Genomic DNA, 24,326 nt, shown 5'->3' with positions numbered 1-24,326 from the left:
GCGAGGGGGACACATTTTGTCGTTGCACGCGAGAGGCTTGGGGGGCGTGTGTCGGCGGTGGACCCATAGAAACTCGTGCTTGTCCCGCTGCGTCGCCGTGGTTACCGCCTGGAGGGGTTCTAGGAGCGGCTGGGGAGCATGAACGCGGCTCTGGGCAGAGTACGTACGCTTTTTTGGGTGGGCAGAGGGATGAGGAGAGAGACGGGGCGTTTTGACCTTCTTACTGCACTCCCAGGAGTCTTTGCTTCTGCATTGATTCTCATTAGCCTCCCTGGTCAAAGCAATAGCTCAGGGCCCAGTGATTCTCAACCTGTGGGTCCCCAGATGTTGTTGGACTACAACTCCCATCATTCCTAGCCAGCATGACCAGTGGCCAGGGATGATGGGAGTTGTAGTGCAACATCAGGGGACCCACAGGTTGAGAACCAGGCATAGGGAAACTCAGCCCTCCAGATGTTTTGGGACTACAACTCCCATCTTCCCTGACCACTGGTCCTGTTAGCCAGGGATGATGGGAATTGTAGTCCCAAAACATCTGAAGGGCTGAGTTTGGGGGTGCCTGCAATAGGTCTCTGCATTCCCAGAATCCTTTTTGGTCGGTGCCAGTGATTCTAAGCTGTGCCCATATGTTCTCAATGGGGCACCTTGTTAGGTATAGGACTGCATTGCGAATTTCCCTTTAATTTGCCGTGGATCCTCTCTTGAGTGGGATGAGCTGACTTACAGGGTTTGGGGAGGTTAAAAAAGGTAAAGGACCCCTGACCCCTAATGGTCAGGGGTCCCTTTACCTTTAAAGGACCCCTGACCGTTAGGTCCAGTCGCAAACGACTCTGGGGTTGCAGCACTCATCTCGCTTTACTGGCCGAGGGAGCCAGCATTTGACTAAGCCACTTCTGGCGAAACCAGAGCAGCGCACGGAAACGCCGTTTACCTTCCCGCTGGAGCGGTACCTATTTATCTACTTGCACTTTGACGTGCTTTTGAACTTCTAGGTTGGCAGGAGCAGGGACCAAACAACGGGAGCTCACCCCGTCGCGGGGATTTGAACCGCCGACCTTCTGATCGGAAAGCCCTAGGCTCTGTGGTTTAGGCCACAGCGCCACAGAGTTGAGGTCTATGGGGTGTTAGAGGAGGGGTGGTACCTCTGATGGGTGCTCCTTTGGGTTTGTTTGACCACCTTTGTTAAAATTTATTTATTTCGTTTTTCAAATTAAATTTTTAACAAAGATATATCACACAGAAATCATAGAAACAAGATTCCAAGGAATCTCCTAGACTTCCATCCTCCCCTTTGTGTGTCCACAAAGAGAAAAAAATTCTTTCCTCCCGCATCTTTTATGATAATTCAAAACCTTTATCTCTTCCGTTATGTTCGGAATTCAACCTTAGACTACAAGTGATATTCCAATCCTACTAATGATTTTAACTGTTTACAACAGTCTTTAAGTTGTAAATTTTCCCCATTCCTTCTTAAAATGTTAGTCTTCCTGATTTCTGACTCTTTCGGTCATTTTAGCCATTTTAACATAGTCCACTAACTTCATCCGCCATTCTTCTTTGTTGGGAACTTTTATCTTCTTTCCATCTCTGGGCCAGTAACATCCGTGCAGCCGTGGTCATATACATAAATGGTCTCTTCTGCTTTTTTGGGATTTCGGTTTTTCCAAACTGGTCCCCATCCTGCACTCAGCTCTCACCTGTGGCTTCTAGAAGCTGTCACCAGGTGACAGTGGCCACACCCCAGGAAACGACTCCCAGTGGCCGGCTAAACCAGGTGAGCGTAGCTGATGGGTGTCACACCATCAGTGAGTTAGACACTTCGCCTGCATGCGAAGGCGGACTCCAGCTGATGGAGAGTTGGGTATGTTGGGAGAGTGTTGGGTATGTTTAGCCTGGAAAAGAGGAGACCTGAGTGGAGATACGTTGTTGTTGTTTAGTCGATTAGTCGTGTCCGACTCTTCATGACCCCATAGACCAGAGCACGCCAGGCACTCCTGTCTTCCACTGCCTCCCACAGTTTCGTCAAACTCATGCTGGTAGCTTCGAGAACACTGTCCAACCATCTTGTCCTCCGTCGTCCCCTTCTCCTTGTGCCCTCCATCTTTCCCAACATCAGGGTCTTTTCCAGGGGGTCTTCTCTTCTCATGAGGTGGCCAAAGTATTGGAGCCTCAGCTTCAGGATTTGTCCTTCCAGTGAGCACTCAGGGCTGATTTCCTTAGGAATGGTTAGGTTTGAGCTTCTTGCAGTCCTCCAGCACCATAATTCAAAAGCATCCATTCTTCGGCGATCAGCCTTCTTTATGGTTCAGCTCTCACTTCCAGACATCACAACTGGGAAAACCAGAGCTTTAACTATACGGGACTTTGTTGGCAAGGTGATGTCTCTGCTTTTTAAGATGCTGTCTAGGTTTGTCACCTTCAAATATCTAAAGCAAAGCTTTCCAAACCTTTCATGCTGGCGAAACTCTTTTTAGGCATCATTTTGCGGCACAACAATTCAATTTTACTAGCAAACCAGAGGTTAAACTAACCCCTTCCCAGCCCCAGGAGGAGTGCGGGGAGCATCTGTGCGACACACCTACACATTGCAGCCAACGCATGAATGTGTCGTGACAGTTTGGAAAGCTCTGGTCTAAAGGACTGGCACATGAAATATGGAGAAAGCTTGTTTTCTCCTGCTCTGGAGGGTAGAACTTGAACCCATGGCTTGCAAGAAAGGAGATCCTGACTAAACACCAGGAAGAATTTTCTGATGGTAAGAGCTGCTCAACAGTGGAACGGACTTCTTTGGGAGGTGGTGGGCTCTTCTTCCATGGAGGTTTTTAAGCAGAGGTTGAATGGTCACCAGGGATGCTTTAGCTGAGATTCTTTCATTACGGGGGTTGGACTAGATGACCCTTGGGGTCCCTTCCAACTCTACAATTCTATGACTACAAAACCCTACAAACAGCTTGGAGGTAATCCCAAATTTTGGAGTTTGTAGTTAATGAAGCTTCCTTCCTCCATTATTTGCCTGATGCTGGTTGCCTTTTTTGTCTCAGGTTTCTCCTCCCAACAGGAAGCTAGGTCTTTAAATGTTTGTCTCCAAGGGACAGCCCTTTATAGGGTTGCCGTATTTCAAAAAATAACATTGTTGAGCTTTTGGAGGGAAACCTACCCCAAGCATAGTGATTTTAAGCTTTTTGACCTGTTTCTGCTGATTTTTCCATCTCGTTGCCATACATTCCCTGACATTTGGCCAATTCGGCAATATCCCCCCAACGCCATTTTTACACCCTAAAACCAGGACATGTCAGGAATTTTCCTGACGTATGGCAGGCCTAGCCTTTTTGATCTTTGCAGGTCATTTCAGAGCCCTCACTAAGGTATTCAAAGCTGTTTTAATCCATCCAGGAAACCTGGAAGTTCAAGCCTCATGGGACCCATCCTTTGATTGCTTGTTTTAACCCCAGGTAGCTTCCCCCACCTTCTCCCTTCTCCCGCTGTTTCCTTGCCACCTTTCCATTGTTGTTATTTTCCTCTGGTTAGCAGGAACCTCAAGGGGACGTGAAGTCATGTGTTCTATTTTTGGAACTGTCTTGGGAGCCTTATAAGAAACCCAAGTTGCTTACACAACATAGGACTCAAAGGTGACCTACAAAGGCTTGCCTATCTCCACAACCAACCTGTCCTCATTCACTGATGCAAACAGATAACAAAGGGCAAGGATTTGCGCATTCTGAGAATGTTGGTTTAGGGCTTGTCTACAGTTCCTCTATGGAAGTGAGAGCTGGACCATAAAGAAGGCTGATCGCCAAAGAGTTGATGCTTTTGAATTATGGTCTGGAGGAGACTCTTGAGAGTCCCATGGACTGCAAGAAGATTAAACGCATCCATTCTTAAGGAAATCAGCCCTGAGTGCTCACTGGAAGGACAGATCGTGAAGCTGAGGCTCCAGTACTTTGGCCACCTCATGAGAAGAGAAGACTCCCTGGAGAAGACCCTGATGCTGGGAAAGATGGAGGGCACAAGGAGAAGGGGGCGACAGAGGACGAGATGGTTGGATAGTGTTTTCGAGGTTACCAGCATGAGTTTGACCAAACTGCGGGAGGTAGTGGAGGACAGAGGTGCCTGGCGTGCTCTGGTCCATGGGGTCACGAAGAGTCGGACACGACTAAACAACTAAACAAGAACAGCAACAACACAGTTCCTCTTGTCCTGCTGCTTTCTCCCGGGGAAAACTGCTCTTTAGCGCTCAGTCGGAGCAAAAAGGCAATTCAGGTTTTTCATGGATTGCTGTTTGTTCCAGTTTAGAGCTAAAGAGCAGGTTTTCACTGGGAAAGGACTGGGGCAAGGGGGACATCACTTGGACCCGTGCCTAAAAAGCACGAGTCAAGCGCAAAACTGCTCAGACTGTGCTTCCTAGCCATGGGACAAGCAGAAGAAGAAGAAGAAGAAGAAGAGGAGGAGGAGGAGGAGGAGTTTGGATTTGATATCCCGCCTTTCACTCCCCTTCAGGAGTCTCAAAGCGGCTAACATTCTCCTTTCCCTTCCTCCCCCACAACAAACACTCTGTGAGGTGAGTGGGGCTGAGAGACTTCAAAGAAGTGTGACTGGCCCAAGGTCACCCAGCAGCTACATGTGGAGGAGCAGAGACGCGAACCTGGTTCCCCAGATTACGAGACTACCGCTCTTAACCACTACACCACACTGGCTCTCCAGTGTGGTAGGTCCAATAAGGGCTGTTCCACCCTTACTCTGCCATGCCCACTTACCCCATAAAACACCGTGTGTGGATGGGTAAAGCCTTGGCTGCAAAGGAACAATTGAAAGCTGTAAAGCATGCTCTTGAATGTTGCTTTGCCAGCACGGCTTGCCTTGGGCTCCTTTAAAATTCAGCACCGATTGCAAGCCTGATAGAATTGGTTCCTTTTGGGAGCTCCAGATCAGAGACAGTTGGTGCAGAGGAACACTTTTCTTTTGCAAACTAGCCTTTGCGGTACACTCTGTTTCCTTGCTCCAAGCTCTTGGGTCCTGGTGATACCAGGAAATCCACTCCTCCTCTCTCCTTGGAACAAGTAAGAGGGACTCCTCCATTTTCTCTTTCTCTCTCTTTCTTATCACCTCCATTCCCTAAATCTCACTTTTCATTTGCCCTTGCATGGCCCAAACTCGTGCCACCTTCCTCATATTTTGGACCGCAACTCCCATCATCTCCAGTCAGGTTGGCCAATGGTCAGGATTGATGGAGGGCGTCAGGTTGGCCAAAGCTTCCTGGGTGCATCTATGCTTCCATTTCAGCCTTCCCGTTCCTTAATGTCATCCTTTATACAGCAATAGTAGATTTCCAGCCTCCCATCTATCGCTGTCTGTGTCATCAAAACAAGTTAAGTGTAAACTGTTGTTCTGGGCAGAATGGGCTTTAAAAACTCTTCTGTACTATTCTCAAAATATGTCACCAGGATTATGTATGTAGACATGTTTGTTGGCATGTAATGTATGATTAGGGACAGGTGCAGACTTGGGAACTACCTCCCAGATTTGCTCTTTTCTTTTTAAAGATTGAAAGCCAGTGGGCAGATTTTGAAATAGATTGACTTAAGTGCATGTGTACAGTGGTGCCTCGCAAGACGAAATTAATTCGTTCCGCAAGTTTTTTCTTCTTGCGAGTTTTTCGTCTTGCGAAGCACGGTTTCCCATAGGAATGCATTGAAAATCAATCAATGCGTTCCTATGGAAACCGCCTTCAGACCAGGTCCGGGGACAGTCTGTCCCCCAACCTCTTCTGAAGGCTGGGGGGGGGCAAGGGCTTTTCTTCCCACCGCCAGCCTTCAGAAGGCTGTTCTGAACAGGACAGGAGGGCTTTCCTCCCGACCGCCAGCATTTTAAAAGCCCCCAGGACAGCGGAGACTTCTCCGCTGTACCGGGGAGATTTTAAAATGCTGGCGGGCGGCAGCGAAGCCTTCGCTGCCGACCCCCAGCATTTTAAAAGCCCCCGGGACAGAGGAGGTCTTCTGAAGGCAGGCGGTGGGCGAAAGTCTTTGCTCCCCCCCGCCTGCCTTCAAAAGCCGTCCGGGATAGCGGAGAAACGTGCTGCGCTTCTCCGCTATCCCGGGAAGGCAGGCGGGGGGGAGCAAAGACTTTTGCTACCTGCCGGCCTTCAGAAGAGGTCCAGGACCTCTTCTGAAGGCCGGCGGTGGGCGAAAGTCTTTGCTCCCGACGGCCAGCATTTTAAAAGCGGTCCGGGATAGCGGGAAAGCGCAGCGCACTTCCCTGCTATCCCGGACCGCTTTTAAAATGCTGGCGGTGGGGAGCAAAGCCTTTCGGCCCCCGCTGGCCTTCCTGGATCTCTTCTGAAGGCCGGAGGGGGGGCGAAAGGCTTTGCTCCCCACCGCCAGCATTTAAAAGAGGTCCCCGGAGATTTCCCTATGGGCTTTCTTCTTGCGAAGCAAGCCCATAGGGAAATTCGTCTTGCGGAACGACTCAAAAACGGAAAACTCTTTCGTCTTGCGAGTTTTTCGTTTTGCGAGGCGTTCGTCTTGCGAGGCACCACTGTATCATCTTGAGCTGAAGACGAGTCTGTGGCTTCAAGAGTAAATCCTAGCGTGTTCCCCATCCCCCTGAAGATTACGCTGTGGAAATACACAAGTACAAGTGACAGAGTATGCAAAAATAGAAATTGCACTCATCTGTCTTCCTGTTGTTCTCTTGTGAACAGCAGCCTTGAGGGCTTCTAATAACAGGTTGAGAGGTTTGCTGGAGGCTTGCAAATGCGGAGCTTTGAAGTAGGAGGTGAACGCTGGAATAGATGGCCGGAGAGCCATTGATGCCCTGAAAAACTTTTCAGTCTTTCTTGACATTTTAAGGGTATTTTTCTTTTCTCCCCCTTCTCCATCCCACTAGGCCTTCTATCTGGGAAAGGAACCCCTTTTAAAACAGACACCTGCGCTTATCAGGTAAGGTGAATAACATTGAAGCAAACATGACATCCTATCCTGAACAAATTTATTCTTGTCGGTAGGGCGGTAGCAGGAAAATAACCAAAATAGGTCAGGGATTGTGGCCTGGTCTTAAGGCATGTCTACACTGGAGGAGCAGCCTTATGTTCTCATATTCCACAGTCAGATGTACAACCAGGGAAAAGGGAAGAAACGACCCACCCTGACCCTCTGTCAGTTTACTCAGAATTAAGTCCATTTTGATGTTTATTTTATAGATTCATTGAGTGCATTTATATTCCACCTTTCTTCCAAGGCATCCAGTGTGGTCTACATTTAAAATACTGTATTGTTCCATGTATCAGACGCCCCCATGTATAAGACGCCCCCCTAATTTTGGGGACTCCAATTGAAGAAAATGGGGGGAGATGGCCCAGAGTTGTTGACCTTTTGGGAAGGGTTGCACAGAGTTTTTGAGCTTTTCTGGGGGAAAATCACTCACCGCACTGACAAGCGCTGCCTATCGCATGCGCCAAAAAAGCCATAAACAGCCTGCCCAATCGCAACCATCGGCCGGCAAGCGCACACACAATTGACACAGCAGAAGCCAATCAACAGCAGTCCTTGCCACATCCAACAATCACCATTGCAGTTGCCGCGGCAGCAGCCAGTCCAAAGCAGCCCTTGCCGCAGCCACCAATCACCCACCCAATCACCGCTGACAACTTCCTGCTCGCGGCTGCAACCAGTCGCCCCTCTGCACTATCTGTGTATAGGGCAAGCCCCAATTCTGAACAATCCTCAGTAAAAAAAGCTAGTCTTATACACGGAAGAGTATGGTACTTTGATTAATGGGACTATTTCTAAGTACAGTCGTACCTTGGTTTTCAAACACCTTCGTTCTTGGACGTTTTGGCTCCCGAACGCCGCAAAGCTGGAAGTGACTGTTCTGGTTTGCGAACTATTTTTGGAAGCCAAACGTCCGACAGGGCTTCTGTGGCTTCCGATTGGCTGCAGGAACTTCCTGCAGCCAATGGAAGCCGCACTTTGGTTTACGAACATTTTGGAAGCCGAACGGACTTCCGGAACGGATTCTGTTTGACTTCCGAGGTACGGCTGTATGTACACTTGGCTTTGGAGGCCAGCCTTAGGAAAGTTTCGAAACACGAAACACACGCATGTGGGTGAAGGAAGTCACATGGGTATTTGGGTATAAGGGGAGGTGGTTGCAGGGTTAGATGTGGGAAATTTGCAGAAATAATATATTCACGTTATGTACAGTGTTGAAGGTGTATGGCAATTAACATGTAATGTGAATTAATTGAAAATAATTTTAAAAATTATTAAACATAAAATAAAATGGACACAGACAGTAAAAAAAGAAAATTTCAAAGCATTTTGCAGATGGAGACATCAAGAGCCTGTAATGACAAACATTCTTCTTCTTTTTCTTTAGTCTTGCCTTAAAAACGTCCAGAAGGAATCCTGTATGTTCCGTAGGTAAGAATTGATTTCCAGGAACTTCTGCGCCAGTAGCCTGAGTGCTGTGCTGTGCTTTGTTGAGTGGAAGTTATAATTTCCCCCCCTCGTGTAGAGAGGCAGCCTGAGAATGGACAGAGCAGGCCTTCCACTGACAGCGTTCACATCAACATTATTAATGACGAGAAATGACAATACATTGCTAGACTAGCCTTTGACCCTCCCAGATGTTTTAGACTACAGCTCCGACCACCCCAGCCAGTATTGGTTGAGACTGATGGGAACTGCAGCCCAAACACCTAGGAGATTGTTGAAGGCTAGTCTAGCACACGTTAGCATAACGATGTGTGATGGGATGATGAGCTGCTTGTGCATAAAGTCCTAGTCCCTCAGAGTTTGGCTAAGTCCACAAACCTCTGTCTGTGACGGAGCTCCTTAAGCATGGCTCCGTCATTCGCTTGTAGAATTGGACAGTGGGCGTTTACGGAACTTCTTCCAGCATAAAAGTTCCTTAACGGAAACGCGTCTTCTGGACTCTTGGCGTGACAGTTTCCAGCGAGGAGTGGGTGTCCCTATGGGAGGTCCTGAAACCTCCCCACTGTTTTCGCTGGAAGTGTCTCTGAGCCCTCCCTCCGACTCACTTTCCCTTGGAACTCCTCCTCTCCCCCTGCTGGTTCCCTCCTCAGCTGATAAGTCTCTCTCAGCCTCTGTGAGCCCTTTCACCTCCTGTTTCTCCGATGGCAGTTCCCTGACACGATGGTTTGAATGATTTGCTAGATGTGATGCTGACAAATCTTCCCAAGTTCTTGCCTGCAGGTTTGCAACCTAAACATTTCTCACATGGTTAATTCAAGAGTAGGGGTGCATACCCTCTTTCTAACAGTAGTCTGTAATCATCCTTTTTCTTCACTTGATCTCCTTGTTTAGTGAAAACTGAAGCTGAAGCATACCAGCTGCTTGATCCTGTGCATGTTTCATTGTGCATTAATCACAGGGTGGATAAAAATCAATGATTTATTTAAAAAAATAAATCGAATTTTTTAAAATTTAAATTGGATTTTTAAAATAAAATGCTTTTGGAGGAAAAGTCTTTCTAAAGATAGTTTTCTATTTAAGTTACATTATAGTCCAAAGGCTATTCATCAGGAAATAAGGATTTGTTTTAAGTTTTTCATATGTGCAGTCTTTTTTTCTTTTAACTGTTTAACCACATCAGTTAACAAACATGGATGCATATGCTATAATGGTATTGTTTTAGTTAAATAAATTGTTTCAACTGTTATTCAGGAAATGGTTATTTTTCTCCTTCCAATAAAGTACAGCAGAAAAGTTGTCCAAATATAAACAGTTAACTTATTAAACCTCACAATAATTCCATAATTATCTGTCTATGTATTTCTAAGAGTATAACCAAATCAGTAATTTTTGATATAACTGTAAAAACTACTCTGAAAATTTATTGTTCCAAAAATGAAACCTTCATTTGGTTGTAAATATGCAAGAATGAGTCTTTCTGTAAAAAAACCGATTTAAATCAAGTCTTACTGACTAGTGATTTAAATCAATTTTATTTAAACCAAATCTACCCTAATTAATCATTTTGAGCTTGGGGTTTTGAATAAGCATGCATTGGATAGGATTGCAAGGGCTTGTTAAAGCAAATAGCTTTCAGATACCCATCCACTCTCCCTTCGTTTCTATGTCCTTGGGACCTCTCCCCAGTGCCCAATGCCTTTGATTCTTCTTCTTTTAATAAATTTTTATTCACTTTCTTTTCTGTCATTACAAACATCTCTTATCAATAACATACATATTACACATCTTCACCCCTTCCCTCCCGGGCTTCCCTTAGCTTCCATTTCTGGTTTGTTACCCCCTTATTACATACTGCTGTTTCTTACAACCCACTATATCATTTCTTCATTATTTTAAACGTTCTCTATTAATAAAGATGTGAGTGTTTATTTAAATCCTGCCATCAAGTCAATGTTCTTTCTTTGTTTCTGTAAATATATTATAAAAGGTTCCCACGCTTTTTCAGTCACTGTTGTCCTTTTCTCGTAGTCTATCCGTCCGTTTTGCCAGTTCTGCATAATTCATCAATTTCTCTTGCCATTCTCTAGTCCTCCAGTTTTGTTTTATCAAAGTTCTCGCCGCCGTAGTAGCATAGATAAATAACGTCCTCTTCTCTTTCGGCATATCTTGACCTAAAATACCTAACAGGAAGGCTACTGGTTGTTTAACAAATGTTACTTTCAACATTTTCTTCAATTCATTGTATATCGTTTCCCAATATATTGGGCAGTGTCTTTGCTTCTTGATGCAGCTGCTGTGAGTGTCTAGGCGATGCTGTGCAGCTCCTGCCGTCCCATCGTGACACCTGTGGCTCATTTGTGGTTTCATTTGAGCGGTTGGAGAGAAGAACGACACAGAAGGAAGCAGCTCCTGCTTTCGCCTGACACTGTCTTTCAGGAAGACGTGTTTGCCATGGTGAACCCAATTTGCTGGGTTCTTTGGAGCACAGTTCAAAAAGCGTTTGGCTAGTGGGTTTAAGGTTTCTGAAGGGACCTAACTGTGTCTGTTTTGTTTCCCAAAGGTAGCATGCTGCTGGACTGCCCCAGGCAGTACAGATCCCAGCCTACTCATCGCATTGGCCGGTTCAAATACCTGCTCCCCAAAGAGGTAAGCACCTCTGATCTTGGACTCTGCTGACTGGGCAGTTTCTTGAAAGAAAAAAAAATCAGAGATTGATGGGAAAACCTTCAGTGTAAACCATTTGATGTGGATTGGTGGAGTTGAGGAGCGCCTGTATTTCCTTTCTTTCCCTCCCAAAATATTTTTATTGATTTTGATGTGAAGAATTAATAAAAAGAAGGAAAATAAAAAAGGAAAAGGGAGCCGGCATACAGCTTCTGGGTCATGTGGCCAGCAGGACTAAGCCGCTTCTAGCGAACCAGAGCAGCGCACGGAAACGCCGTTTACCTTCCCACTGGCACAGTACCTATATATCTACTTGCACTTTGACGTGCTTTCGAACTGCTAGGTTGGCAGGAGCAGGGACTGAGCAACGGGAGCTCACCCCGTCGAGGGGATTCGAACCGCCGACCTTCTGATCGGCAAGTCCTAGGCTCTGTGGTTTAACCCACAGCGCCACCCGCGTCCCTGATGGCTACTAGCCATAATAATAATAAATTTTATTTATACCCCGTCCTCCCCAGCCAAGACCGGGCTCAGGGCAACTAACACCAGGTATAAAAACAATTGATTAAAATACAACTTAAAAACAAGATTAAAACACAACATTAAAACATTCAGTAGAAACTCAAATCAAAACCTTTTTTGGGGGGATGAAAACGTCAAATCTTCACCAAGGCCAACTATCCAGACTGGTCCTACATTGGCCAGAAAAAAGCCAGGAAAGTCCCCAAATAGGAGTTCCATCACAGGAGAAAGGAAAGAGGGGGAGGGGATCAAATTGATTCCAAACCAAAGGCCAGGCGGAACAACTCTATATTACAGGCCCTGCGGAAAGAAATCAGATCCCGCAGGGCCCTGGTCTCATGAGACAGAGCGTTCCACCAGGCCGGGGCCAGTGCTGAAAAGGCCCTGGCTCAGGTTGAGGCTAATCTGACTTCCTTAGGGACCTCTAAAGGTAAAGGGACCCCTGACCATTAGGTCCAGTCGTGACCGACTCTGGGATTGCGGCGCTCATCTCGCTCTATGGGCCGAGGGAGCCGGCGTTTGTCCGCAGATAGCTTCCAGGTCATGTGGCCAGCATGACTAAGCCACTTCTGGCGAACCAGAGCAGCACACGGAAACGCCGTTTACCTTCCCTGCCAGAGCGGTTCCTATTTATCTACTTGCACTTTGATGTGCTTTCGAACTGCTAGGTTGGCAGGAGCAGGGACCAAGCAACGGGAGCTCACCCTGTCACAGGGATTCGAACCACCGACCTTCTGATCGGCAAGTCCTAGGCTCTGTGGTTTAACCCACAGCACCTTCTGCGTCCCTTCTAGGGACCTCTAGGGTGTTGCTATTTGTGGACCTTAAGGTCCTCCGCGGGGCATACCGGGAGAGGTGGTCCCGTAGGTACGAGGGTCCGAGGCCGCGAAGGGCTACGCTTTGCCTCCGCAGTCTGGGGCAGCAACACTTCTGAATACCAGTTGCTGGAAGCCACAGGAGGTCAGAGTGTTGCTTTTGTGTTTGAATCCTCCTTGTTTGTTTCCTACAGGCACCCGGTTGGCCACTGTGAAAATTGGATGCTGGACTAAATGAACCATTGGCCTGATCCAGCAGGCCCTTCTTATGTTCTTAGGTTCCCAGTACCGGGACCAGAGGGGGTGGGGAAGAGCCGAAATGGTCTTGGAACAATTAAAATCTCTCCCTGCTCTTGACAAGCTAGGACAAACTGCTCCTATTTCAACTTCTGCCTTCAAGACATTCTGCCCAGATGAATGATTGGTTCATTATCTTTCCAAATTGCAAAGGCCTCCCCTTTCAGACTTCTCGTTCTCCGAAAAGTTCCAAGAGTGGCTTTCCATCTCTGCTGCTCGGCAACAGCACACAACTCAATTTGTGCTACTTCGAGTGTGATCCTAACGCCCCTTTCTGCTACTGGAGGGCGCCTGGAGTCAGGCAGAAGTGCCAATCTGGAGCTGGTGGAGCAAAGGAAGAAGAGGAAAAAAATCACCTGCCACCTTGGCCAGAGTGTGCAGCAAGGCTTGGGACAATTGTTGTATTGTTCCTTGTTTGTATCTCTATGCCACTTTTCAGTGAGACGAATCCTAAAGTGGTCGCCTGGGGTTTAGGATTGCTCTGCCCATATACAGTCATACCTTGTGTGGCATTTGCTTCATGCTACGTTTCATGCTACGGGTGGCGCTGTGGGTTAAACCACAGAGCCTAGGACTTGCCGATCAGAAGGTCGGCAGTTCGAATCCTCGCGACGGGGTGAGCTCCCGTTGCTCGGTCCCTGCTCCTGCCAACCTAGCAGTTCGAAAGCACATAAAAGTCCAAGTAGATGAATAGGTACCGCTCCGGCGGGAAGGTAAACGGCGTTTCCGTGCGCTGCTCTGGTTCTCCAGAAGCGGATTAGTCCTGCTGGCCACATGACCCGGAAGCTGTACGCCGGCTCCCTCGGCCAATAAAGCGAGATGAGCGCCGCAACCCCAGAGTCGGTCATGACTGGACATAATGGCCAGTGGTCCCTTTACCTTTACCTAGCCATCAGTAGCCCTCTCCTCCATCAATTTGTCTAATCCTTTTTTAAAGCCTTCCAAGTCTGCCTCCTCTAGAGGGAATTCCATAGTTTCACTATGCACTGTGTGAAGAAGTCTGTCCTTTTTATCTGTCCTGAACCTTCCGGCCTTCAGATTCGGTGGAGGAAGTTCCAGCGTTAGGAGGAAGAAAAGCTCCACTCGATCCATTTTCTCCATGCTGTGCTTCAGTTAGATCCTTTTACGCTTGCGGGTGCTCCCAGCTGCGTTTGAGACAATTCTGCTTCTTTCGTCTCAGGTTCCCAAGAAAAGGAGGTTACAAATGAAGGAGATTGACCCTGGGACAGAACACGAGTATGGAGTCTTGAACATCGTCATGACCGGCTACGACATGACCTTGGTCGAGCACTACGCGCAGTACGTCCACAAGCTCTGCAACCGACACTCCATCAAAGTGGAGGAAAGGTATAGATATCTGCTGGATCCCTTCCTGTGTTCTCCAGTGAGAGATCTACGCTTTGCCTCGTGCGGTTGAATGTTGTGGGCTGGCACGCCTGAGGCCTTCCAGATAGTGGGACTCCCACTGCCCATCAGCCCCAGCCAGCTTGGGGCCCAGTGGTCAGGAAGGATGGGTGTTGTAGTCCAGTGACATCTTGGAGCTTGTTGTTGTTGTTCAGTCGTTTAGTCGTGTCCGACTCTTCGTGACCCCTGGACCAGAGCACGCCAGGCACTCCTGTCTTCCACTGCCTCCCGCAGTTTGGTCAAACTCATGTTGGTAGCTTCGAGAACACTGTCCAACCATCTCGTCCTCTGTCGTCCCCTTCTCCTTGCGCCCTCCATCTTTCCCAACATCAGGGTCTTTTCCAGGGAGTCTTCTCTTCTCATGAGGTGGCCAAAGTCTTGGAGCCTCAGCTTCAGGATCTGCCCTTCCAGTGAGCACTCAGGGCTGATTTCCTTCAGAATGGACCGGTTTGATCTTCTTGCAGTCCATGGGACTCTCAAGAGTCTCCTCCAGCACCAGAATTCAAAAGCATCCATTCTACGGCGATCAGCCTTCTTTAGGGTCCAGCTCTCACTTCCATACATCACTACTGGGAAAACCATAGCATTAACTATATGAACTGTCGTGTGATGGGCCAATGGCCGTAATAAAGATCAATTCAATTCAATTCAATTAACTATATGGACCTTTGTCGGCAAGGTGATGGAGCAGGGGTTGGCAAATTGCAGGTGAAACCCAAAAAATTAGAATATCGTGGAAAAGTTTATTTCAGTAATTCAACTTAAAAGGTGAAACTAATATATGAGATAGGCTCATGACATGCAAAGCGAGATATGTCAAGACTTTATTTGTTACCATTGTGATGCTGCTTGTGCACCTTTTTCTTCCACACTTTTCCCTTCTGCTTAACTTTCCATTAATGTGCTTCAATACAGCACTTGGGAACATCCAACTTCTTCTGCAGTTACCTTTTGAGGCTTTCCCTCCTTATGGAGGGTCTCAATGATGGCTTTCTGCACAACTGTCAGGCCAGCAGCCTTCCCCATGATTGCGCCTCCTACTGAACCAGACTGAGAGACCATTTAAAGGCTCAGGAACCCACTGCAGGTGTTATGGATTGAATAGCTACTGCACCTTTTCACAATATTCTAATTTTCTGAGATTGTTAATTTGGGGTTTTCATCAGCTGTAGGCCATAATCTTCACAATTATAACAAATAAAGTCTTGACATATCTCGCTTTGCATGTCATGAGTCTATCTCATATATTAGCTTCCCCTTTTAAGTTGAATTACTGAAATAAATGAACTTTTCCATGATATTCTAATTTTTCGAGTTTCACCTGTAAGGCCCGGGGGCCAGATGCTGCCCCCCAGGCTTGCAAATCCAGTCCGCAGACCCTGCCACCTGCTCAGTCAGTCCCCGTGTGCTGCGGACGGCTCGCCGCACAGGGACTGACTTCTGCGACGCTGACACAGCTTCTGGGCGGGCGGTGACGCTGGCGCGGCTTCGGATTGGCTACAGGAAGTTCCTGCAGCCAATCCAAAGCCTTCCTGCCCATGGCTGAGGTAAACCCAGCGCAGCCATGGACGCCAGCGGGCAGGACTATTGGATCAAAGGTCATGATGACGCCTTTGCTTGATCATTCAATATGTGCGAAGAGGAAACTGCAAAATGGAAAAGCCAAATTGCTGAGTGAAGAATCTTAATTATTCTCAGAGGATTTGTCACTGGAGGAAACCCCAGAATGCCTCAGGGCATCCCCACCTTTGCTGTCTAGGTGGCCACCTAAATGCGTTCTCTGGCTGCTTCTCTGGCTGCTTAACCTGCTGCGATTTGTCCTGATGACATGGCTGCATTCTTCGGTTCTCATGCAACTTAAAAAACCATCGCTGGATTGCATCTGTAGCATGTAGTCACACACACTCCCTCCCACCTCCAAAATTGGATTAAAATCTGATGGGATCCTACCCTCCACTCTTTCCTGCCACTTCAGTGCTTACTTTCTGAATTCTGCTTGACCAATCAGGCTGGCCCTTTTTCTTCACCCCCCCCCCAGCACCAATGCTTCCTGCTGATACAAACTGGCTAGAATACAGTGGTGCCTCGCAAGACGAAATTAATCCGTTCCGCGAATCTCTTCGTCTTGCGGTTTTTTCGTCTTGCGAAGCACGGCTATTAGCGGCTTAGCGGCTATTAATGGCTTAGCGGCTTTAAGAAAAAGGAAACAAACTTGCAAGAACTCGCAAGACGTTTCGTCTTGCGAAGCAAGCCCATAGGGAAATTCGTCTTGCAGAACGACTCAAAAAACGGAAAACCCTTTCGTCTAGCGAGTTTTTTGTCTTGCGAGGCATTCGTCTTGCGGGGCACCACTGTATTGGTGTGAAAGAGAAGAGAGCGCCTTTAATAGGCACTCAGAATCCACAGATGCACTCTGGTGTCTAGGTCAGGGGTCAGCAAGGTTTACCAGCCATGGGCTGGATCACTCCCACGGAGATTTTCTGTGGGCTGGACTGGCGCAGCGCAATGCCGGAAATCCCATATGCGTATGTGTGCGGTGCCGGAAATTGCTTCTGCGCATGCCCAGATGCCAAAAATCGCACCTGTGCAGAAGCAATTTTCTGCCTCTGGACATGCGCAGGCGCAATTTCTGGTATCTGCGCTTGCGCAGACGTGATTTCCGGCGCCGCTCAGCGAGTCCCCGCGCTGTGCTGCGCTGGTTTAGCACAGTGCACGGGCGACTCGCCGAACAGGCGGCTCAGTTCGGGGGTGGCTTGGGGGCCGGTAAAACGGTCTTCGTGGGCCGCATTCGGCCCATGGGCTGCATGTTGCCGACTCCTGGTCTAGGTCCATGAAACATCGTATGATCTTTGAGGAAGAAAGGGGATTGTCTTCCATTGTAGTATTCTGAAATCTGTTGGGTGGTTGGTTTGTTTTTTAAAAAATCTCTTGTACTCTATTCTGGACATCTTAGAAAAGACTGGAGGGTTATGTTCAGCATCAACCTGCTTCTCTCTCTCTCTCCTGAGTTCTTCCTGTTTTGTGAGTAGACCTATTTTTTTCCTACCCAGCCCAGAGACAAAGGTCCGTTCAGCCTCTGCAGCTTGACCTTTTCCCTCTGCTTGGCTCTTTGAAAATCCCAGGAGCTGATCAGATCAGGCAGAACAGCAAGCTGGCTTTGTTCCGCCGCAAAGAGAAGCCTCCCAAAAGAAGATATCTTTAAAGGAATGTGTGGAATGGGCTTTTGAAAGGTGGTAGATAACATCAGAACGAAGGCTCACTGGATTGTGAGATGGAACAGAGGAAGCTGCCTGCTATATATATGAAGTTAGACCTTTGGTCCATCTTGCTTAGGGTTTTGTACATTGATTGGCAGCAGCGCTCCAGGGTGTCAGACGAGGCACTTTTCGTATTGGAGTGTTTCTTCCCCCCGCCCTGATTGTGTTTGATTTCTAAGTGTTTTACCCAGTCCTTTAAACTGCGTTTTTATTTTCACAGAATGTGCATTGGTGTAGTAGGACAGTGTGACTGGAGAGGATAATGGATGGGCAGGGTTCGGAATCTGTTATCTCTTGAATGCTAGACATATTTTCAAACTTCTGTCTCTATAATAATGAAAGCTAGAAGCGTCTCATGAATCCAGATCATGTGCTTGGTGTCACTTTTCTGCATGGGTCACACACATTAACAGCCCCCCACTTTTTTCCAGTTCACAAACAGCGGAAGCTTGCTTGAGCCAGTTGCAGCCTGTGCATTGAGCTAACTGCACATTGGTGTTTGTTCCTTTGAGACCTTTGAGCCAGTGTGGTGCAGTGATTAAGAACGGTAGACTCGTAATCTGGGGAACCGGGTTCACGTCTCCGCTCCTCCACCTGCAGTTGCTGGGTGCCCTTGGGCTAGTCACACTTCTCTGAAGTCTCTCAGCCCCACTCACCTCACAGAGTGTTTGTTGTGGGGGCGGAAGGGAAAGGAGAATGTTAGTCGCTTTGAGACTTCTTCGGGTAGTGATAAAACGGGATATCAAATCCAAACTCCTCCTCCTTTCCAGGTGAACAGTACATGCGCTGTTACCTCGCCTCACACATCCTTGCTGGGCAACTGTGCTCCTCAAAAGAGGCAATGCTGAGAGTACTGCCTGCCTCAGAGGTGCACTTAGTGTGTAAAAGAAACCGGGCTTTTAGTGTTGCAGTTCCAGGCCTTTGGAATGAGTTACCAGCCAATTCCCCAGCATTGTGATGTTTAGACAGGGGTCAGCAAACTTTTTCAGCAGGGGGCCGGTCCACTGTCCCTCAGACCATGTGGGGGGCCGGACTATATTTTGAAGGGGAAAAAAATGAATGAATTCCTATGCCCCACATAGGAACACACACCCGGAGATGCATTTTCAATAAAAGCACACATTCTACTCAATGCATTTTCAACATGCATTGAGTTCTACATTCTACTCATGTAAAACACCAGGCAGGCCCCACAAATAACCCAGAGATGCGTTTTAAATAAAAGGACACATTCTACTCATGTAAAAACACGCTGATTCCCGGACCGTCCGCAGGGCGGATTGAGAAGGCAATTGGGCCGGATCCGCCCCCCGGGCCTTAGTTTGCCTACCCATGTGTTTAGACATCTACTGAATATGTTTTTCTTTAATGAGGCTTTCCCTGTATTGTGACCCAGTCACTTACAACATATTAATCATACATCTGCAGGAATGGTTTTATTGTAAAGCTGGTAAAAAAGGTACCGCTTGCTTATAGAATTTGCATGGGTGGTTTTTTTGGTATTTCATCTTATTTTTATTTTTTTCTGCATCACTTTGATTGCCCTACACTGTAAATCAGTCTATAAATTTGTAAAATAATAAATGAAATGAAGACATCATTTTTTAAGATGGCAGGAGATTCGCCATCTTAGAATTGGAACTTTCACTTAAAGTCAAGTAGCTAGGCATTAATGCTGGGGCAGATAGCATGTTCAGATTGTTTAAACCAGAGGGGAAGTTGCACAGGGCATCTGGGTTTAGTTAATGTTGCTTCTCCCGGGCTACTAGAAAGAGAGACACTTTATAAAATATATGCAAATCTGCATTGTTTTTGCAAATTGCAAAAATCAAGCTTTCTCGGCATCAAATTTTAATGAACTTTCTCCCAGTTGAAGCCCACTCAGGGAACTTCAGAGCTCAACGGGAATGTTGCTGTCTCATGAAATCACCCAACCGAGCGCTCTGTGTCTCCTGCAGCACTCTGGTTATCTTGAAAATCAACCTACGGGGCATGTACTTGCTTTTTCTTGCGTTACACCCACCCCATGAGCCTTTGGGACGAGACCTGTAAACAAATACGCCTTGCTGGTTTTTGCAGAAACCATTTTCAATGCAGATTTCCCAATTCCGCTGGCACAGAGGTAGGAGTTTAGCGCCAACAGGCCTCATTAACGCAGGCGGCTGTGCTCCATTTAACGAAGGCAGCCAATCTTGTCTGCATCGCTAATTTGTCATGAAGGCTCCCTCTCAGGAGCCTCGCTCCCTGGGGCTGGAAGTTTGGTTCTTTCTGCTGAATAGTGCAAAAGTCTCCTTTCTCTCACTCGCCCCTTTCGTGCCTGTGGAATGCTGATAACAGCCGCTGTTTCCACAGCTATGCGATGCCCACCAAAACCATGGAGGTGATGCTGATGCAGGAACAAGGCTCCAAGTCACACCTGGATGCTGTTCTTACAACCCACCAACGTGTTGTTCAGGTAGGAGGTCTCACCTGCCCAATTTCCTCTTCGTTTTTGTCTTTTTAATAGTATGGTGACATCATGTTGCCCGGCAGTCTTTCAGCTGTGTTCTCTGTGACTTCTTTGGAGTAAAAGGTAAAGGACCCCTGGACGGTTAAGTCCAGTCAAAGGCGACTATGGGGTTGTGGCGCTCATCTCACTTTCAGGCCGAGGGAGCCGGCGTTTGTCCGCAGACAGCTTTCTGGGTCATGTGGCCAGCAGGACTAAGCTGCTTCTGGTGCAACGGGACACCGTGACAGAAACCAGAGTGCACGGAAACGCTGTTTACCTTCCCACCACAGCAGTACCTATTTATCTACTTGCACTGGTGTGCTTTCAAACTGCTAGGTTGGCAGGAGGTGGGACAGAGCAACGGGAGCTCACTCTGTCACGGGGATTCAAACCGCTGACCTTCCGATCGGCAAGCCCAAGAGGCTCAGTGGTTTAGGCCACAGCACTATCCGCCTCCCTCTTTTTTGGAGTACACTAAAAACAACAGGGGCAGTGCTGGAGATGCAGTCATTTTAAAGCCCCACTGCTCTACTTTGATCATCTTGGTGGAACACCTCTGCACACATTACAGTAGTGGATAAAGGTAAAGGGACCCCTGACCATTAGGTCCAGTCGTGTCCGACTCTGGGGTTGCGGCGCTCATCTCACTTTATTGGCCGAGGGAGCCGGCGTACAGCTTCTGGGTCATGTGGCCAGCATGACTAAGCCGCTTCTGGCAAACCAGAGCAGCGCACGGAAATGCCGTTTACCTTCCCACCGGAGTGGTACCTATTTATCTACTTGCACTTTAACGTGCTTTCGAACTGCTAGGTTGGCAGGAGCAGGGACCGAGCAACAGGAGCTCACCCCGTCGTAGGGATTCGAACTGCTGACCCTCTGATCAGCAAGCCCTAGGCTCTGTGGTTTAGACCACAGCGCTACCCGCATTGTAGTGGGTAGAGGAGGTCAGTTCCCCACATTTGGAATAGAGTGTTTTACAAGGGAGACCAGAACAGAGATACGCCGCTGTGGAGCTCAGTAGCTGGCATAGGTCAAGTCTTTTCCTCAATGTATAAAATGGGTGAAGACACATCTATCTCCTTCAGAGGAAGGTTTGGATATGACAGTAATAAAGAAACGCATCTTTTCAGGCCAGCCGCAGACCTACATAAGAATCCTGGTTTCACACTGTGCCTTCGGTTCCTGCTGGAAACAGGCTCTTTCCCCCCATAATCTTTTGTATTTGATTTTCCAAAATATAATCATACAACATAAAATAGTACAAAATCCAGATATTGAGATGACTCTGAATCTTCTGACTTTTCCCATACTTTAAAAATTGATTTTCTTATTATATGATTCTGAAAGCCTTTGTGTTACTTTCATCTTATCGTAATGATGTGTACTGATAACATAATAAGCCCGGTTTTGTGAGGGGGGTTTGCTCTCTTCCCCTTCTCCGACAACGATCCATTCCGCTTCTTTTTTCTTTTTTCCCCTTCCCCTTCAGATCAGCGGTTTGAATGCTGCATTCGCTCCTATTCTCTTGGAAATCGTTCAGAATAATCGGCCGGAAGGAGTCCATCTGTTAGTGAAAGAGGTATGTGGATTCTTACTGAAGCGTTCAGGTTTAACATTGTGGCTCCTGGCTTTTAAACTATTGTTAAAAAGCAGGTTCTGAGAAGTGCTCCAGGACACACACACACACACACACACACACACACACACACCCTCTCTCATGCGCATCCTTTCTCCCTCCTGAATTTGGTAGTTGGACACCTCTTTGGAATAAACTCCCCAGCAGCCATGATACAGAGCCTCCCTGTTCAGACGCAGTTTGCCTTGGAATACCAGGGGCCGGAGACAAATAACCAAGGAGGGCTGTTGTCGCTGTGCCCTGGAAGAAGCAAAGATCACCAGTGTTGAAGCAATGATTCAACTTCATTGGACTGGTCATGTTGTGCGGATGCCTGATGATCGTCTTCCAAAGCAACTACTCTATTCTGAACTTAAAAATGGAAAGCGTAACACTGGTGGTCAGCGAAAGAGGTTTAAGGACTCTCTCAATGTAAAATGTAGTATAGGTAAAGGTAAAGGGACCCCTGACCATTAGGTGCAGTCGCGGACGACTCTGGGGTTGCAGCGCTCATCTCGCTTTATTGGCCGAGGGAGCCAGTGTACAGCTTCCAGGTCATGTGGCCAGCATGACTAAGCTGCTTCTGGCGAACCAGAGCAGCGCACGGAAACGCCGTTTACCTTCCTGCCGGAGCAGTACCTATTTATTTACTTGCACTTTGGCGTGCTTTCGAACTGCTAGGTTGGCAGGAGCAGGGACTGAGCAACAGGAGCTCACCTGTTGCGGGGATTCGAACCGCCGACCTTCTGATCGGCAAGTCCTAGGCTCTGTGGTTTAACGCACAGTGCCACCCACGTCCCTAAAATGTGGTATAAACACTGACAAAAATGTAGTATAAACACCGACAACTGGGAAACACTTGCCTGCGAGCACTCCAGTTGGAGAACAGCCTTTTCCAAAGGTGTCATGGGCTTTCAAGACGCTTGAACTCAGGACGCAAGGGAGAAACGTGCTAAGAGGAAGGCACGCTTGGCAAACCCTCACCATAATCAACTCCCACCCGGAAACCTATGTCCCCCACTGTAGAAGGACGTGTGGATCCAGAATTGGCCTCCACAGTCACTTACTTACTCATTGTTAAAAAGACTTGGCTACTTGGCTACAAGGGATCGCCAAAGAAGAAGAAGAAGCTTGTGGGGTTCCAGGATGCACCTGCCTGTCCATTGCTAGGAGGAGGATGCCAGACCCGATGGATCTTTTGCTCAGACCCAGCAGGACTCATGTGGAAATGGTGACTTCTTGAGACAAGCTTCACAGCAGATTTGAACCTTGGTGTCTTTACTGCCTGGTCCCTTTGCACCACAGGAAATTTGTTCCAGAACAAACGGGGAAGTTTAAACCGAATGGCCGTGATTGCAATGGTAATGGAAATGACCAGAATCAAGCAAAACAGGCAAATTACCACGCACCCCACGTATTTGCATACTTTGGCTTTGAGCACAGAATCTGAGGGCATAATTGATTTTACAATGTACAGTCATACCTCGTGTTGTGTTTGCTTCAGGTTGAATGTTTTCAGGTTGCTTCCCGCAGCGACCTGGAAGTACCAGAAAGGCTTACTTCTGGGTTTCGCCGCTTGCGCATGCGCAGACACTCAAAATGACGTCATGTGCATGCGCAGAAGTGGTGAATCGCGACCCGCACAGACGCGGGTTGCATTCTGCTCGTGTTGTGAACAGGGCTCTGGAATGGATCCCGTTCGCAAGCAGAGGTACCACTGTATTCTCAGTCTTATATGGCCACCCATGTCCTGGTGCTCAGGAGGGGCGCAAGGCATGTGGTTTCTCTGCCAGGCAAGGTGCAAAGCCCTTCTTTTGCACCCTGTGAATCATAAATGCACAGTTTTTTAAAAAAACTGGGCAACGGCCACCCACCCGCGACTCCCCCAATCTGTCAAAACAGAGGGGGAAGGGGGCAAGAGATCAGGAAAGGCTTGGGAGTCATGGGCAGGCGGCAGACCGTTGTCCCGTTCTTTAAAAACTGCGCATTTATGTTTCACTGGGTGCAAAAGAAGGGCTTTGCACCTTTATACAATATGCATGTGTGCTTGGGCCCAGGGTCTTTTGCTTCACCATCCCCACTACTGACTCCCTGTTGCTACTCAGCTTAAAAAAAAAGTGTCCCCGGATTCATTGAAAAAAAATCTGGCAACCATATGCTAATATCTATAACGTCCTGCTGTTGTTGTTTTCCCCTCCCTGTCCCTCCACAGCACACGGAAGAAGACTTCAAGGTTCGGCTGAAGGCACGTCCAGAACTGGAGGACCTGCTTTCTCAAATGAGCTGAGTCAAGCACATTACAAATACCCATTTTACATGGGGGTTTGTGGCCGATCATCGACCTTTTCGCAACGTTCCACGACACGGTGGAAGTGGACCTCTGTGTTTGCTGCAAAAGCCAATACTGTCATAACGAGTCTGTTTTTTCATAATAAATGGTTTAATCTTTATGGCGTGCTTCTACGGAGTGCTGTAACATGAGGCAATTTCTGCTGCTGGAGTTAAGCAAAAGTTCATTGCGTCACCTGTACCAATTTAGACTTCTGCTTACAGAATCTGGGTAGAGTTTTCTGGGTATAGTACTGGCAATTCAGCACTGTGTACAGGGCAGGCCCAACCAGTTTATTGTTTGTGTGTGTGTATTGAGAGGGGGGGGGGAGAGGGGGAGGGAGAGAGAAAGAGAGTTAAGGTGTTATCAAGGCCTGAGCTGTAATGTGCCCCTGAGCTGGGCTGCTGCTCTCATGTCTGGTGGGGGAACTTTCCCATCCTGTCGTGAAGAAATATTCAGCTTTTGGCAGTGTTAGACACTGAGATAGAAAAGCAATTCCCCAC

General features: G+C 47.7%; 1 protein-coding gene across 1 annotated transcript; it reads left to right on the top strand.

Moving 5' to 3' along the window:
• Positions 1-23,944, top strand: MRPL48 (mitochondrial ribosomal protein L48). The gene is made up of 8 exons (XM_053385382.1): positions 1-159; positions 6,883-6,935; positions 8,374-8,417; positions 10,993-11,078; positions 13,911-14,077; positions 19,744-19,846; positions 21,369-21,458; positions 23,707-23,944. Exons 1-8 carry the CDS (start codon positions 139-141, stop codon positions 23,779-23,781), a joined length of 639 nt encoding a protein of 212 aa, XP_053241357.1. The 5' UTR covers positions 1-138; the 3' UTR covers positions 23,782-23,944.
• Positions 23,945-24,326: the final 382 nt, after the last annotated feature.

Source organism: Podarcis raffonei, chromosome 4 (genome assembly GCF_027172205.1).
Source record: "Podarcis raffonei isolate rPodRaf1 chromosome 4, rPodRaf1.pri, whole genome shotgun sequence".
Taxonomy (NCBI): domain Eukaryota; kingdom Metazoa; phylum Chordata; class Lepidosauria; order Squamata; family Lacertidae; genus Podarcis; species Podarcis raffonei.
The sequence above is the reverse complement of the archived record's forward strand: the minus strand, read 5'-3'. Positions and strand labels throughout refer to the sequence as shown.

Bases quoted from the DNA above. Each gene is read 5' to 3' on its own strand.
- MRPL48 (XM_053385382.1), top strand. From the start codon at position 139: ATGAACGCGGCTCTGGGCAGA. The intron at 160-6,882 runs GTACGTACGCTT...CCATCCCACTAG, and splicing joins TGAACGCGGCTCTGGGCAGA to GCCTTCTATCTGGGAAAGGA. The intron at 19,847-21,368 runs GTAGGAGGTCTC...CTTCCCCTTCAG, and splicing joins CCCACCAACGTGTTGTTCAG to ATCAGCGGTTTGAATGCTGC.